The sequence below is a fragment of the Juglans regia genome, unplaced genomic scaffold, assembly GCF_001411555.2.
Source record: "Juglans regia cultivar Chandler unplaced genomic scaffold, Walnut 2.0 Scaffold_750, whole genome shotgun sequence".
Taxonomy (NCBI): domain Eukaryota; kingdom Viridiplantae; phylum Streptophyta; class Magnoliopsida; order Fagales; family Juglandaceae; genus Juglans; species Juglans regia.
The window spans coordinates 1-15,640 of NW_023362404.1; the positions used below are offsets into that span (position 1 = coordinate 1).

At 35.5% G+C, this 15,640-nt stretch overlaps 1 protein-coding gene across 1 annotated transcript; it reads left to right on the top strand.

The window, feature by feature from the left end:
• The first annotated feature begins 12,122 nt into the window (after positions 1-12,122).
• Positions 12,123-14,309, top strand: LOC118346318 (putative receptor protein kinase ZmPK1). The gene has a single exon (XM_035687217.1). The coding sequence runs from the start codon at positions 12,138-12,140 to the stop codon at positions 14,307-14,309; it is 2,172 nt and encodes a 723-aa protein (XP_035543110.1). The 5' UTR covers positions 12,123-12,137.
• The last annotated feature ends 1,331 nt before the right edge of the window (positions 14,310-15,640 follow it).

The window sequence follows — 15,640 nt, forward strand, 5'->3', positions numbered from 1 at the left end:
ATCAATTCTAGCATATGTTTTAACAAAAGAGGGTGCTACTAGAATTGAGTTTTGAGAGAATGACTTGGTATTAATCTTCTCTTTAAATAGTACAATTAAGACTTTGTATTAATTATTGAAGATAACAATTAGACCAGATTTTGGTAATTTTGGTCAACAACAAAGACAGCGAAGTTTGGTATTTTTTAAATGTTTGGATTATGACAATAATAATTCTTGTAATAATAATATTAATAAATAGAATTATTGTTTCCTTATCAATAAGCATTTTTAGACCAATTCAAGTGCTCAACTTACAGATGACGATACTTTTACTTTCTTACAGATATTATGAGAAATCTGACTTTTTTTTTATCTAGAAGGAAAAATAGAGAGAAATTAAACAGAAAGACAAACTAGATTTCTAATCCAATAGCAGAGGAAATGAATGAGTTGATGAGGGAGGGGGAGGAGCAAACCCCTCCTATGAGTATTTCACTTGTTTTTGGTGAGGGGAAGAGAGTTTTCTTAGAGAGAGAGAGAGAGAATGGATATCATGTCTTCCTTGTTAGAAGTCTTAGTTTTATTTACTACTATCAAAGCTACCTGTACGAAGTAAAAAATTTCACATCTTAATCCTAGAAGTTCTAGGTGTGACAATGTTTCTTACAGATTTGGTAACATAAATATAATAGGCCACAATTAGAACATAGTTTTATAATATTATTTTTGTTTCGAGATTTGAAAAAATTAACTTATTTTTTATTTTTTATTTAAAAGTTTGAAAATTTTGTAATGATTAATTTAAAATTTTTGTATTTGAATTATGTTTGGGAATGAGATAGGATAGGATAAGATGAGAATTTTGGGATGATATCTATTTCCGAACAAGCCCACTTATTGTGTATGATTCTAATTTCTATTGGTCATAGCCCAGTAGCTTCCAAAATAAACCCAACTTACCCGGGCCCAAAAAACTGATAATGATTATGAATCGTTTTTACTCATCACAGGCCCAAGATGGATTTTCAGTTTCTTTATTTAACTTTAGAACTTCTAACCATCTATAGCCGAAACCATTATTTGTCTAAGCTGCCCAACCAATTACCAAAGGTTACTATAGAGTCCAGGAGTTAGAAGATTGTGACAAGGAGTTAGAAGCTGAAACAAGGAGCCATGTTCTATGAAGTTGTCCTGTTAAGAGATTACATAAAGTATAATTTGTAGAGCCCAAAATCACATATGATGCGGCAGCAAATTGGCTGAGGAGTTTCTGCAAGTCTTGCAACATTTGCGGCTTCAAATGCAAGATGAAGATTTCCAGAACTTCAGTGGTCAATTAATAATGTTAAAATCAATTGGAACATGAATTACAGCAAACCTGTTAAATGGTACGTGTCAGTCTTCAACTGGCTGACGTGGCAAAATGATTATTATACTAATAAATTTTGTCCCTATTTTGTTTGCTAAACATCCATTAAGAGTGCACAAATATACATGTTTTTGAGATTAAATGTACTTAAGAAAAATTTATAAAAAATTAACTTCACCACATATTAGTTATTGATATGCTGAAAATTATAAAATTTAAAATTCAAAATTTAAATTTAAAAACAAAACTGACAAAATGAGTCTTGTAAGTAAAAGTTTTAAGGATATGCAGCACTAATCTTTTGAGATTCCAATCTACATTCTGAACTAATTCTAGTTAAAGCAACCAATGCTTCCAATCAATGGCACCGGCTCACTACTTTCCTCTTTGCTTTGCAACAACAAGTTCTTGGACTTCACGGCTAAGGTTTAAGGCTTGGTTTGGTTACACAGTTGAAGTTATCTCATCTCATATAATCATTACAATTTTCTCAAATTTTCATACAATATACAATATACAATAAACAATTAAATTTTTTCAAATCTCAAAACAAAAATAGTATTAAAAAATTATTATAATAATATTTTATTTAACTTTCATCTCATCTCATCTTGGCTAAAAATACTTCTAAGCCTCGTGCAATTGTTTTTTAAAAAAACAAGTCTGGATTTTAAACTTTTTTTAATTTTTTAAAAGAGAGTACAACAAATTCAAGTAATGAGTTAAAAATTCTTCTCATGGATGAGGATTTAAGAGAAAATGGATGGAGTTACTCTCATCATTTGCATATTAAGAAAGAGTAGTAAGTAAAACGAAAATTTGAAAGAAGGAATAGCTAATTCAACTAAAATTTGACTAAGGCAATAATAGTAGCAACGCTCAAAGCTGACAAGTGTTTTTAATAACTCAAAGCTCAAATTCAACTAAAATTTGACGAAGGCAAGAATTTTATGCAACTTTGTAAATTTAGAATAACTCCAGTATTTACGTAACATTTATCTTGTGGTTTTTGTTTTTAATATTTTATTAATTCAATGCTTGAAAGGGGAAAAAAGAATCACCACTGTCAATCACATCATGAGGCCGTGAATTGAATTGAACATGGATGTTTAGAATGTTCATCTTGTGAAGAATATGATGAAAGGACAATGACCCGAGAGGTTTAGTGAAGATGTCTACTAATTGTAATCTTGAAGGAATGCAAAAAAGCTTGATGATGTTTTGCTGCAGCTTTTCCTAACAAGATGACAATCTATTTGTATGTGCTTTGTTCTCTCGTGTTAAACTGGATTAGTGGCAATAGAGAGAGCTGATTTGCTGTCAATGTAGAGCATTGTTGGCTGAGGATGATCAATACTGAGATCTTGTAGAGCATTGAGCAGCCACTGCACCTCACATGTAGTTGCTGCAAGAGCCCTATATTCTGCTTCTACAGATGATCGACTAATTGTAGCTTGCTTGTTAGATTTCTATGAGATTAATGAATCTCCTAGAAAAATAGCAAAGCTTGTAACACTTCTTCGAGTGTCTATACAACTTGCCCAGTCACTATTTGAAAAAGCTTTAAGCTTCAAGTCTGAAGAGGAAGAGAACACTAACCCTTGGCCTGGTGTTACTTTTAAGTACCTAAGTTCAAGATAACAGCTTGATAATGAGAGACAGCTGGTTTGGCAGGAAATTGGCTGAGAACTTGAACAGTATAGGCAAGATCAAGCCTTGTGATTGTTAAATGTAGTAATATGCCAACTAGCCTTTTATAGGCTGAAGCATCCTCATAAAGATTTGGATAATTTGCAATGAGCTTAAGGTTAGATTCCATTGGAAATGCAACTGGCTTGGAACCAGTGAGACCCGTATCTTGAAGTATGTCTAAAGCATACTTTCTTTGACAAAATGAAATTCCAGACTTTGATCTAGCTACTTCCAATCCAAGTAAGTACTTAAGTTCCCCCAAGTCCTTAATAGTGAACTTGTATGCAAAAAGGCCTTGAGTTTTTGAATTTCAAACAAATTATCACTAGCTGGTAGAACATCATCTGCATAAACTAGTAATGCTATGAAGGAAGTAGTAGTTTTCTTGATAAACAGTGAACAATCAGAATTTCCTTGAAGGAAGCCATAATTAAGAAGGGCATGAGAAAGCTTTGCAAACCATTGTCGAGGGGCATGCTTCAAGCCATAAAGACTCTTTAAAAGTTTGCAAACTGTGTTGGACTGTGAGGTAGTCAATCCAGGGGGCACTTCCATATAGACTTCTTCATGTAATTCACCATATAAGAATGTATTATTCACATCCAATTGGTGAATGTTCCAACCTCTAATTGCAGCAACAATCAATAATAATCGAATGGAAGTGATTTTTGCCACTGGAGAGAAAGTGTCAAAGAAGTCTAAACCTTCTTGTTGAGTGTAGCCTTTAGCTACCAATCTTGCTTTGTGCCTTTCTATAGTTCCATTAGCCCTATATTTAACTCAAAAAATCCATTTACAACCTATGGTCTGTTTATTTTTAGGTAGAGTAACAAGTTCCCAGGTTTTGTTTAACTCTAAAGCATCAAGTTCATTTTTCATAGCAACTTGCCATTCAGGTAATTTTGCAACTTGTTTGTATGTTTTGGGTTCTTGAGAAGCAAAAATGGAAGCTAAGAAGGCTTTGTGTGGTACTGAAAGTCTACTAGCAGAAAGAAAGGAAGATATAGGATAGAAATTACCTGTGTTAGAGGAGCAACCTGTAGAAGTAGATGGATTGTTTGCACATGGAAACAATGAGGCAGTACCACAATAATAATCCTACAAAAATTTTGGTGGTTGTTAAATTCTGGTTGATTTTCTGATATGTAAATCAGGTGAAGCAATTTGGTGATGATCAATATTTATCTGAGATGAAACTGGTTCATTGGACATTAGTGAAGGTATGTTTATATTAGAAGAGAGAGGAATATTTATATGAGATGAAATTGGTTCATTGGAAGTTGCTAAGGGTACATTCAAAACAGGATAGGTAGGATCATGTTGAAACTCTGAATGAGGAAGTAAAAATTCAGAGTTAAGTGGGAGAGCTTTGAATGGGAAATTGGTTTCATGAAACACAACATTTCTGGAGATTAGAATTCTTTTTGTGTTCAAGTCCATGAGTTTGTAACCTTTGACATTAGAGGGATATCCTAAAAAAAGACATTTAGTAGCCCTTGGATCAAGCTTTTGTCTGTGATTAGTAAGTGTAGATGCAAAGCATAAGCAGCCAAAAACTTTTAAATGAGAAAGACTAGGTGGTTTGTGAAATAACATTTCAAAAGGTCTTTTGTTTTGAAGAAGAGGGGTTGGAATTCGATTTATAATATGTGTTGCAGTCAACACACAGTCACTTCAAAAAGTTAGAGGTAAGTTTGCTTGAAACATTAAAGCTCTAGCTGTGTTTAATAAATGTTAATGTCTTCTTTCAACAACTCCATTTTGTTGTGGAGTTTCTACACAACTCCTTTGATGCAAAATGTCATTTTCATTAAAAAAAAAAAAAAATTGTAAGAATGAATTCTGAACCATTGTCTATTCTTATGGTTTTGACAGAAGTGTCAAATTGTGTTGTAACTATTTTACAAAAGTTTGGCATTAAAAATGAAACTTCAGATTTTGTTCTAAGCATGAAAACCCAAGTGCATCTTGTAAAATCATCTATTATAGTTAAGAAAAATTTAAAACCACAATATTAAACAATAGCAAAAGGACCCCATATATCACAACGAATCAATTCAAACTTTTTATTAGAAATATGTTGTGATACAGGAAAGGAAAGCTTTTTCTGCTTTGCTAGTGGACAGATTTCACAGACATTTGTACAATCAAATGTTATTGAATTGTCTATTTGTCTAAGAAAAGGTATTCTAGAATTTAAGACATGACCTAATCTGTAATGCCAAAGGTTTGACTGATTTTGAGAAGTGGCTGAAGCAAAACATGGTGGAGAATTAAACCGGTGTTGATAACAAGAATGAGCTTTCAAGGAAGCTTGAGATAGATGGTAAAGCCCTTGTTTCTCAAATGCAATCCCAATCATCTTCTTCATTGATTAGTCCTGTAAAAGGCAATAAGAGCCAAAAAAAGATCGACAAAGATTTGAGTCTTTGGTTAGTTTAGAAACAGGAAGATTAATAGAGCTTGTAATTGGTGTAGGAGTATAGGAATATGTAAGTGGTGAACAGATCATATGATCTGTTGCACCAGTATCTAGGATCCAAGAAAAATTAAAATTGAACTTGGTAGAAACAGAATTACATCGAGTAAAAGTCTTACCAGAAAATTGAGGGGCAGTGACTAGATTCACAGCTGCGGTAGATGAATTAGTATTTTGAGTGGATGAATTTGAGCTGGCAAGTGCTAGAAGCTTATTAAACTCTTCAGCAGTTAAAGAAAACCTTTGGTTCTCATTACTATTTTAAATGTAGATCTCTTCAATTGAAATGACTGCATGTGTAGAGGGAGGATTTCTTTTTCCCTTAGGTCCAGTCCATCCAGGTGGATAGCCATGCAATTGGAAACATTTGTCAATGGTATGGCCATTATAGCCACAATGAGTACAATGAAGTGAGGATTTCTTCGACTTCTCTTTAGAAAACTTGGACTGAATATTCTGATGAGGCTGAGTAAATTGCTTTGCTAACAAAGCATGTGTTTCAGTGCTTGCAGAATTGGTAAGTTGCCACTGACTTTCTTCTTGAAGCAGTAAAGAAAATACTTTTGCCATGCTAGGTAATGGAACAGCAAGCAATAATTGACTCCTTATTGAAGCATAGGAATCATTTAGGCCAACAAGAAATTTCAAGACATAATCTGACTGTTGTTGAAGCAGCAAAAAAATTGGAACAACTCACAAGTGCAAGAAGCCATCTTTTCACAGGTACATCTTGGGAATGGTCTATAACTGACATATTCATCCCAAAGAGTCTTAAAAGCACTAAAGTACTATGTAATAGATGATGAACCCTGGTTTATACAACCTAGAGACTTTTCAAGATGAAAGACTCTTTGGCCATCACTTCTCAAATATCTAGTTTTTAACTCATTCCAAAGATTCACAGCAGATGCAACATAAAACAAGCTATTTCTTATGTCTTTAGAAATGGAATTCATGAGCCAAGAAAGTAACAAGTTGTTGGCACGCAACCAAGCAATGTGATTAACACGCTGATCAGTAGAAGGAACAATGATCAAACCGTCAATAAAGGCTACCTTGTTCTTGACAGTCAAGGCTATGGTGATCGATTGATTCCAAGCAATGTAGTTGTCTCCCACAAAATTTCTGAGACAATAAGAGTTACAGGATTGTCACTTGGATGTAGATAGAAAGGACTAGAAGAATCATCAGAGGGATTTATGGGAGGACGAGCAGAATTTGCAGAAGTTTCAATATTGACAGATTCCATTTTGGAAATCTGTCCAAGAAAGTGCAAGAAAGCAAAGTGTAAGAAAAACTCTGCGAGAGAGAGATGCAGATTGCAAGAAAGTACAAGTGTAGAAGTTTTTAGAGATGTGATGTAACACCCGGATCCAAGGATTGGTATGGTTGGACTGTGAATTTTTTTATTTATTTATTTGGAGATCTATGCCGGTTTTTTTTTTTTTTTTCGTTTCCTTCTCTTTCCGTCTATGTTATTTTTTTTTTCTTTTTCCGTCGCACAGCATGCATACACACATGCATTCGTTCACGGCATGCATGCACACACGTCTCTCTCGACTCTCTAGGGTTTCACCTCACTTATTTATAGATGATTATGTTTTTCCCAAGCACTGAGGTTTTACCCAACACTGCCGCCTCTAGAAACCCCTCCCCACGCAAACAGCAATCCGATCTCTACACCTTTCAGCCATCCCCGTTGCCGTCCAACACCCTCACAGAAGCCCAAACGCGTTCGTCACCACTGATGCCCGGTTCGTCCTCCCCCAACCTCCATCTCCACGTAAAACCGACGCCAGAAAAACCCTCGGAAAACACTTTCGACAGCCACGGAAACAGCAACCCATGCTTTTACCGAATTATAATCCTCTGTTTCTCCTCTCAAAAACAGAGCAGCACCACTTTTACGGTTAGTCACCACCGTACGTCGGGGAAACTATCGGACCAGCCACAGAATCCGCCGGTTGTCACTTTTCCTTCAGCCTTGAGCCACCTCAGTTCCGCCTTGTTCCTCGCGGTGAGTACCTCCCTCGGTTACTCCTTCCTTTCTCTCCGCCCTCTCTCGCTCACTTTTCCCTCTCCTTCTCTAGTGCCCAGCGCTGCTCGTCAGAAACTTCGCCGCGCTCCTGCTCTTCTACCACTCCACCGCAGTCCCTCCGGTCAGCCCCGTCGGGCCTCACCCTCGACACGTGCCTCGGTTTCCCTTGGTAGTTTCCGCCGTGCATGTGTTTCAGTACGTAGGTTCTGTTTTGGTTACTTTTCAAGTAATTAATTGAATTACCGTAATTCCCTTCACTGCATGTTTTATTAATGGGCTTTTATATTTTATTATGTATTAGTATTCTATTATTTAATTATGATTACAGAAAATAATTTTACTATGTTATTAAGTAAAGATTTATGTTAAGAGTAAATAATTTTGGAGTAATGTTGTTTTTACATTTTAGATATGTTTTAGTCTATTTAATAATAGTTATGGTTTACTTTAAAATATTTTGGGATAATTATATTATCTAGTATTGAACTTTATAAGTTGTTTTCATTAATAAATAAGTTAGATTTTTTAAATGTTTTTAGTCAAAGTTATCAATTGGACAGTGGCGATTTTAGAAAATTATGATAAATTTTAAGGTTATGAAATTTTAGGTTTTGAGGAATTAAGTAGGTTATTTTAGAAATTTTGGATTAAATATCGAAATAAGTGGTTGATTGGAAATTTACGGGAATTATTTGATTATTTGATAGGTGACGATTGTAAATTGTTCGACATTTTGAGGAAAATTTCTGAAAAGCTAAGAAGTCCAGGTAAGCGGGGTTCCTATGCTAGACTTTGCATTAAAATAAAATGAGCTGAGGTCATTTTTGGAAAATGTGCATTTTTTGCTATGAAAAGAAAATTGAACTACCTCAGTTATTTGTTCTGCATTACTCATGAGATTCTGTTTAAGAAGAAAATATTTTCTGTCATGATTGGTGTAGACATGAGCTTATTTTTGACATTTTGTTTCTGAACTTTGAAAATGAGAGCGAATATGAAATTTGTGCATAAATTATGTTGTGATATGATTTTGTTCTGTTCCGAAGATTTTTGTTCAGTACACTGTTTGGAAAAGACGTGATTTCTGAAAACTTTTGGCATGACTCTCTGATTCTGAATTTGATTCTGTTTCCGTTCTGTTCAGTTACGGCCCTGCCACGGGTGATAATAGTGGCATACGACCCAACCACGGGTTACAATAGTGGATACGGCCCAACCACGGGTAATAATAGTAGATACGGCCCACCCACGAGTTATAATAGTGGATACGGCCCAACCACGGGTTATAATAGTGGATACGGCCCAACCACGGGTAATAATAGTGGATACGGCCCTGCCACGGGTTATAGTAGTAGTCTCTGTTTTGAGTGCACACCTTGGTGACAGAGTGTTTTATGTTCTGCTTGGCTATCCGCAGATGCACAACCCTACCACGAGGATTATACATGGCCTCTGTTCTGATATGATGTTCTGATGATGATGATGATCTTTTATGTTATGCCAAAGAATATTTTGAATGAAATTATTTCCAAATCTTCGCTCTGATATTTTGATAACATGTTCTGCTTCCGCAATCTGAAAATGAAAATGTTTTGTTCTGCATTCTAATTTTTGTAAATGCTCATGTTTATACACTAGTATATGTTCTCTGCTTACTGAGTTGTTGATAACTCACCCCTTATCTCCATATATTTTTTAGATAATTTTGATGGTTCAGCTGGGGAGCAAGAGTAGAAAGTTTAGCAACGTGTGATGATCGTAGTGGAATAAGTGCCTGAGGGTACAAATGCTTATTTGAGAGTTGTAGTTAGTAAGCTGATTTATTTTTCGGGTATTTGATTTGATGAGTTGAGGATGTGTTCGAGTTTTTGGAGAATTTCTAGTTTATGTTATTGGGGATTTCTTTATTGTCGCCATGGAGGAACTTAAATTTTTGGTTTGATTAAGTGTATTAATATTTTATGGGATTTTTCTGGAGTTTATAGTTATGTTATTTAAGTTAATTTTAAGTATTAAGAGCTAACTTTCCGGACCTCTAGGAACGGAGCGTTACATGTGAAGATGAAGATGAATTGGCGGAAGCAAGAGATTTCAATCTGATACCATGTTGATTTTCTGATGAGCACAAAATGTAGCTCGAGAACATAAACAAAAGAAGAAGAAAATGAAACCTTTCATGAAAAAATGATCTGATTGATTCACAATGAGTGAACTAGTGTTTATATACAAATGAAGAAATAACACAAAAATAACTAAAATAACATAATTACAAATTCTGATTTGCCTTCTCAACTTTTAGTTTTTCCTCTGATTTTAATTCCATTTTGTCAACGTGAGAGGCTATACTCCAGCACTTTCTACTCACTTGAAGCAGATAGATATCCGTTTAGCACAAAATATGGACGGTTTTAATCATTTCACTTGATACCTAAAAAAAACTTCCGATACTCCAATTTCTAGTGAGAGAGAACCCGATGATTGACGTACGTACGGAGGATATCAAACCTAGCAGAGTCTACAAGCAGATAAGGCCACCAACTATGGAAAAGCAGATCATGAAGAGATATAAAAACCAATTAATGTTGGAATAATTTTTATCAAGTCCGGCTAGCTAACTTCTTTTTCAATTCTTCCATATATCCTTCAAACCATTTTAGCCTTTCTAATTTCACAATGGATGATACGACTACCAGTTATGAACTTATGATTACTTTTATTTTTAACCAGAACAACCTTTCTGTCTAACCATAACAAGGAAGGTTCCACGGTTATAGTAATAGGTCCTAGTGAGTTCCGAGATATATATATTATAGGATCAAGTACAAAATTAGTATTTAAGTATTCAACATTAATTTGTAACGTTGATAAATGAGAATAAAAGACATACATATAATACAATTAAGTATATCTATCAATCTCTCTTTAGAAAACTAACGTGGATTGTCACGTGGCATACTAATGCTAGCTGTATGTTCATTGTAAAAAAGGGATGTTTATATAGCATGTATTATTTCATTTTATTCTCATCATGTATTAATTAATGTTACGAAAAAAGAAAAATATGCCTCAACGTCGACAATATGTCATTGGATATCGTCAGTCTCGATTGCAATATTAACAGTCACCTCTACTGTGATAGATGGCATTTGATTTGAAAATTGATTCTTTGAGAAGAAATTAGAGACTCCCTATACTTATTTGTCATGACAATTCCTAGCTTGAGAAATAGATTAACAAATTCTAATCAAAGTTGAAACATTATCTCATGTACGTAGTACGAAAAAATAGAAGCTTTCAAAACCTTAATGATCATGAGTTGTCCACATTGATCAACTCGATCGAAGAATTCTTTGCTTAGATTTAACTGCTGGAATTATTGAAGTATTCGTTCCTTTTCTTTTCAAGTTTTTTTTTTTTTTTTTTTTATAGTTCTTTTTATTCTAGATAAATGTGAATTTCATAAGATATCAAAGCATAAGTCCTAACTTCAAACCACTTAACATTTTGAAACAAATCATGATCATCCCACACTTTTTACATTAATACATAAATAATTATTCATTATCAATCTCTTGCTAGTGGTAGCTTCAAATAAATTAAATATGAATTTTCTTTCTATGAGAATGTTGTTTTTTTTTTCTTTTTATATTTTTTTAATACATTTAAATATTTTTAAAAAATAAAAAAAATATATCAATATACTTAAAATTACTTTTTTAATTATTAAATAAAAAAATTATTTTTTTGCTAAACGATTAAATAGAACGGTAAAAGTAGGGCGGCATAGTAGCGTTTGTCGGTGTCTTTACGTGGCCGCAGAACTTTTCAAACTTATATACATACATACAAAGAAATTTAGTGCTAATTGGCAGGAGACGTCAATTGCTATCAACATGTTCACATTTCACGTTTAGACAAACCGTAAGGCCGGCCTGCAGGAGACGTCAGTTTTTCATTTATTTTTTTTTTCGCCTGCAGGAAACGTCAATTGCTATCAACAAACACTTGGAATTTGACTGTAATAGACTTCGTCATGACTATCCCTAAACGATGATAATATAATTTTTTTTTTTTAATGATAATATAAAATTTGCTTCCAAAATCTTTAGCACTTAATTGTGCGGTTTGCCCAAACATATATTCATCTTTTTAACCAAATTTCTCCAATTCAAAACAGCCACTGACCTGCTTTTCGTTTCTCTTCATTTTTCTCCAAGCTAGCCCACTATTCAATATTAATTCTTTCCCTGAGTTTTATATATATATAGCCACATGCAACCACATCCTATTCATTCCACACGACATTTTATAGCAGTAGAGTTGCCCAGGCCTCCGATACCATGGATTTGCCGGTTTTGTTCCTTCTATTATCTTTGTCATTTTCTCTCCCACTCTCATCCTCAAGCCTGCATACCATTCATGAAGGCACATCCCTCTCAATTGAGAAATCGGAAGACATTCTGATATCACCTGATGGAGTTTTCTCTGCTGGCTTTTATTCCGTAGGTGATAATGCCTATTGCTATGCCATATGGTTCAATAAGCAATCCCGGGGCAAGAACCAGACTGTAGTCTGGATGGCAAACCGTGATCACCCCGTTAATGGAAGGAGCTCTAAGCTCTCTCTCCTCAAAACTGGTAATCTTATCTTATCCGACGCTGGAAAGTTCACAGTTTGGGAAACAAACACTAAGTCACTCTCCCCAGTAAACTTATCACTCAACAACACCGGTAATCTTGTCCTACAAAACATGGAAGGTGTTACTTTATGGGAAAGCTTTGATTTCCCAACAGACACCCTTCTTCCCCAACAACTACTCAGTAGAAAGGCAAGGCTCATCTCCTCCAGAAGCCAGACCAACTATTCCTCTGGTTTTTACCAGCTCTTTTTCGATAACGACAACACCCTCCGCCTTCTATATGACGGTCTTGAGGTTTCCAGCGTATACTGGCCAGACCCGTGGCTCGTGAGCTGGGATGCTGGAAGGTCCACATACAACAGCAGTCGGATTGCAGTGCTTGATACGTTCGGGAACTTCAGTTCTTCTGATGATTTTACTTTCATGGCAGCCGACTATGGGCCGAAGCTTCACAGAAGACTGAGAATTGATTATGATGGTGATGTTCGATTGTACAGTTGGGACGAGGAGGGGCAGACGTGGTTTGTGTCTTGGCAAGCCATACAGGGACCTTGCAAGATTTATGGTATATGCGGGCCAAATAGCCTTTGCAGCTATATTGTTGGTTCTGATAGGAAATGTTCATGCCTCCCAGGATATAAGATGAAAAATCTAAACGACTGGTCTGACGGGTGCGAACCAGAGTTTCATCTTTCTTGCAATACAAATGAGTCTGGCTTCCTGCTGTTACCCCGTGTTGAATTCTTTGGTTATGATTATGGGTTCTTCCCCAATTACACATTTGATCAATGTAAGAATTTATGTTCGCAATTGTGCAACTGCAGAGCGTTCCAATTCACCTTCTCTCGAGAAGATGGTTTTTCAAAATGCTACCCCAAGACGTTGCTGCTTAATGGATATCGTTCCCCGGATTTCCAAGGTGACCTCTATTTAAGGTTGCCTGAAAACAATCTCTCCACCTACGCAAATTATGTACAAGATTCCGAACTCAATTGCTCTGGACAGTACAACAGTGCAACAGGACAGGACATAACCGAAAATGGGATAGTAAAATTCATGCTCTGGTTTGCATGTGGAGTGGGAGGACTTGAAATCATCTGTATCTTTCTGGTGTGGTGTCTCCTGAGTAGAACCCAGCAAGCTTCTAGTGTAGACAAACTGGGCTACCTTGTTGCTGTCATTGGGTTCAGAAGATTTGCGTATGTTGAGCTCCAGAAGGCAACAAAAGATTTTAATGAGGAGATTGGAAGAGGTGCAGGAGGAATTGTGTACAAAGGGGTATTGCCTGACAATCGAGCCGTAGCAATCAAGCGTCTCAATGAATCTGACCAAGGAGAAGGTGAATTTCTAGCTGAAGCAAGCATCATCGGGAGGATTAACCACATGAACTTAATTGAGATGTCGGGGTACTGTGCAGAGGGAAAGCGTAGGCTTTTGGTGTACGAGTACATGGAACATGGTACTTTAGCCCAAAACCTCTCATCCCATGCACTTGATTGGAAGAAAAGGTTTGACATTGCCGCAGGCACAGCAAAAGGCCTAGCTTATCTGCATGAAGAGTGCTTGGAGTGGGTTTTACACTGTGATGTAAAGCCACAGAACATACTCCTAGACTCTAACTATCAACCAAAGGTGGCAGATTTTGGGTTGTCTAAGTTACAAAATAGAAACCTCGAGAATGCAAGCTTCTCAAGAATAAGAGGAACCCGAGGGTACATGGCTCCAGAGTGGGTTTTCAATCTTCCTATCACCTCCAAAGTGGATGTTTATAGCTACGGAATTGTTGTATTGGAGATGGTGACGGGAAAGGGACCAACAAAGGGTGTCCATGCTATAGATACTGGAGGGGAGACAGAACCCAAAAGGTTGGTTGCTTGGGTGAGGGAAAAAAGGAATGAAGAAACTGCAATGACTTCCTGGGTTGAGGAGATCGTTGACCCAATACTGAAAGGCAGTTACGAAAAGGGTAAGATGGAAACTCTGATAAATGTTGCTTTGCAATGTGTAGTGGAAGAGAAAGACGCAAGACCCAGCATGAGCCAAGTAGCTGAGATGCTTTTACGCCAAGAAAATGATAGTCACAATGATGATCATGGTATTAATCTCTAATTGGGAATGGTACCCACTTTCGACCATAACAATTAGTTCTTTTCATCTTAAATAATTGATCACGAATAAGCATTTATCTTATAGTAATGAAGTTGTGTACTTGTAAGCGTGGTTGTGAGTACATCATCCACAAAGGGTCAAGTTGAGTCTATTGATCCTAATGGTTGTGCATGATGTGTGTTAATTTCTTTTATTCTCTCCTTGTTTTCGCGTTGAGTGATTTTTATATTATGTGAAATTTTCATGTCTTTCGCAAGTGTCACACTTTGCATTATGAAGTGAATTAGGCTTTAGCATCTTTCTTTTCATTTTTTATGTATTTACATACTGTTAATTAATTTGGCCGCCTCTAGATTGTAGTGAGTTCAATAAGTTTAGTATGGCAGCTTGGACCATTAGGATTTTGCCCATGCTTAACTAGCCGTACATTAACTTCCAAGAATCACAAGCAAGAGATACCTCTCAAATCTGAGGAACACTTTTTTTCCCTAATATAACATATAACTCCCCCATAAAAACTGGCATAACGCATGTACGTTGCATCTTATTTGCATCATATGTATTCACAAATAAGATGAGATGAGTTGAGATAAAAATTGAAAGTTGAATAAAATAAAAATTGTAGTTGACTTAAAACCACTTTTGTTTTACAAAGCAGAATGGAGTTTCCAACTGTCACCTTCTATATTCATGAGTTGCGTCTTTTAATTTGCTCTAAAGGATGTGATGCATGGATCAAGATTTTTTTAAGTTCTTAGACCAAATTTAAAGGCTTCAAATATGAAAGATATACATATAAAACGAGCCTAATAGTATTTATTGTTACTCATATAAATATTTTGAGCAATAAATATTATAGAGCCCACTTTATTTGTTTCTCACGCTCTGAAAATTTTATCATAACTTGAGGAGATTTTTCTTTTTCATGTTACATGCATAAAGATCATGTCAAATGTCATGACGTTCGGGGGGAGGGGGGTTGGGATTTTTTTTTTTTTTTTTTAAAAGACCCACTTGTAGTTAAGGTCAATTCGTTTGTAAATTCATTTTTATAAGAGAGATCAATTCTAGCATATGTTTTAACAAAAGAGGGTGCTACTAGAATTGAGTTTTGAGAGAATGACTTGCATGGTATTAATCTTCTCTTTAAATAGTACAATTAAGACTTTGTATTAATTATTGAAGATAACAATTAGACCAGATTTTGGTAATTTTGGTCAACAACAAAGACAACGAAGTTTGGTATTTTTTAAATGTTTGGATTATGACAATAATAATTCTTGTAATAATAATATTAATAAATAGAATTATTGTTTCCTTATCAATAAGCA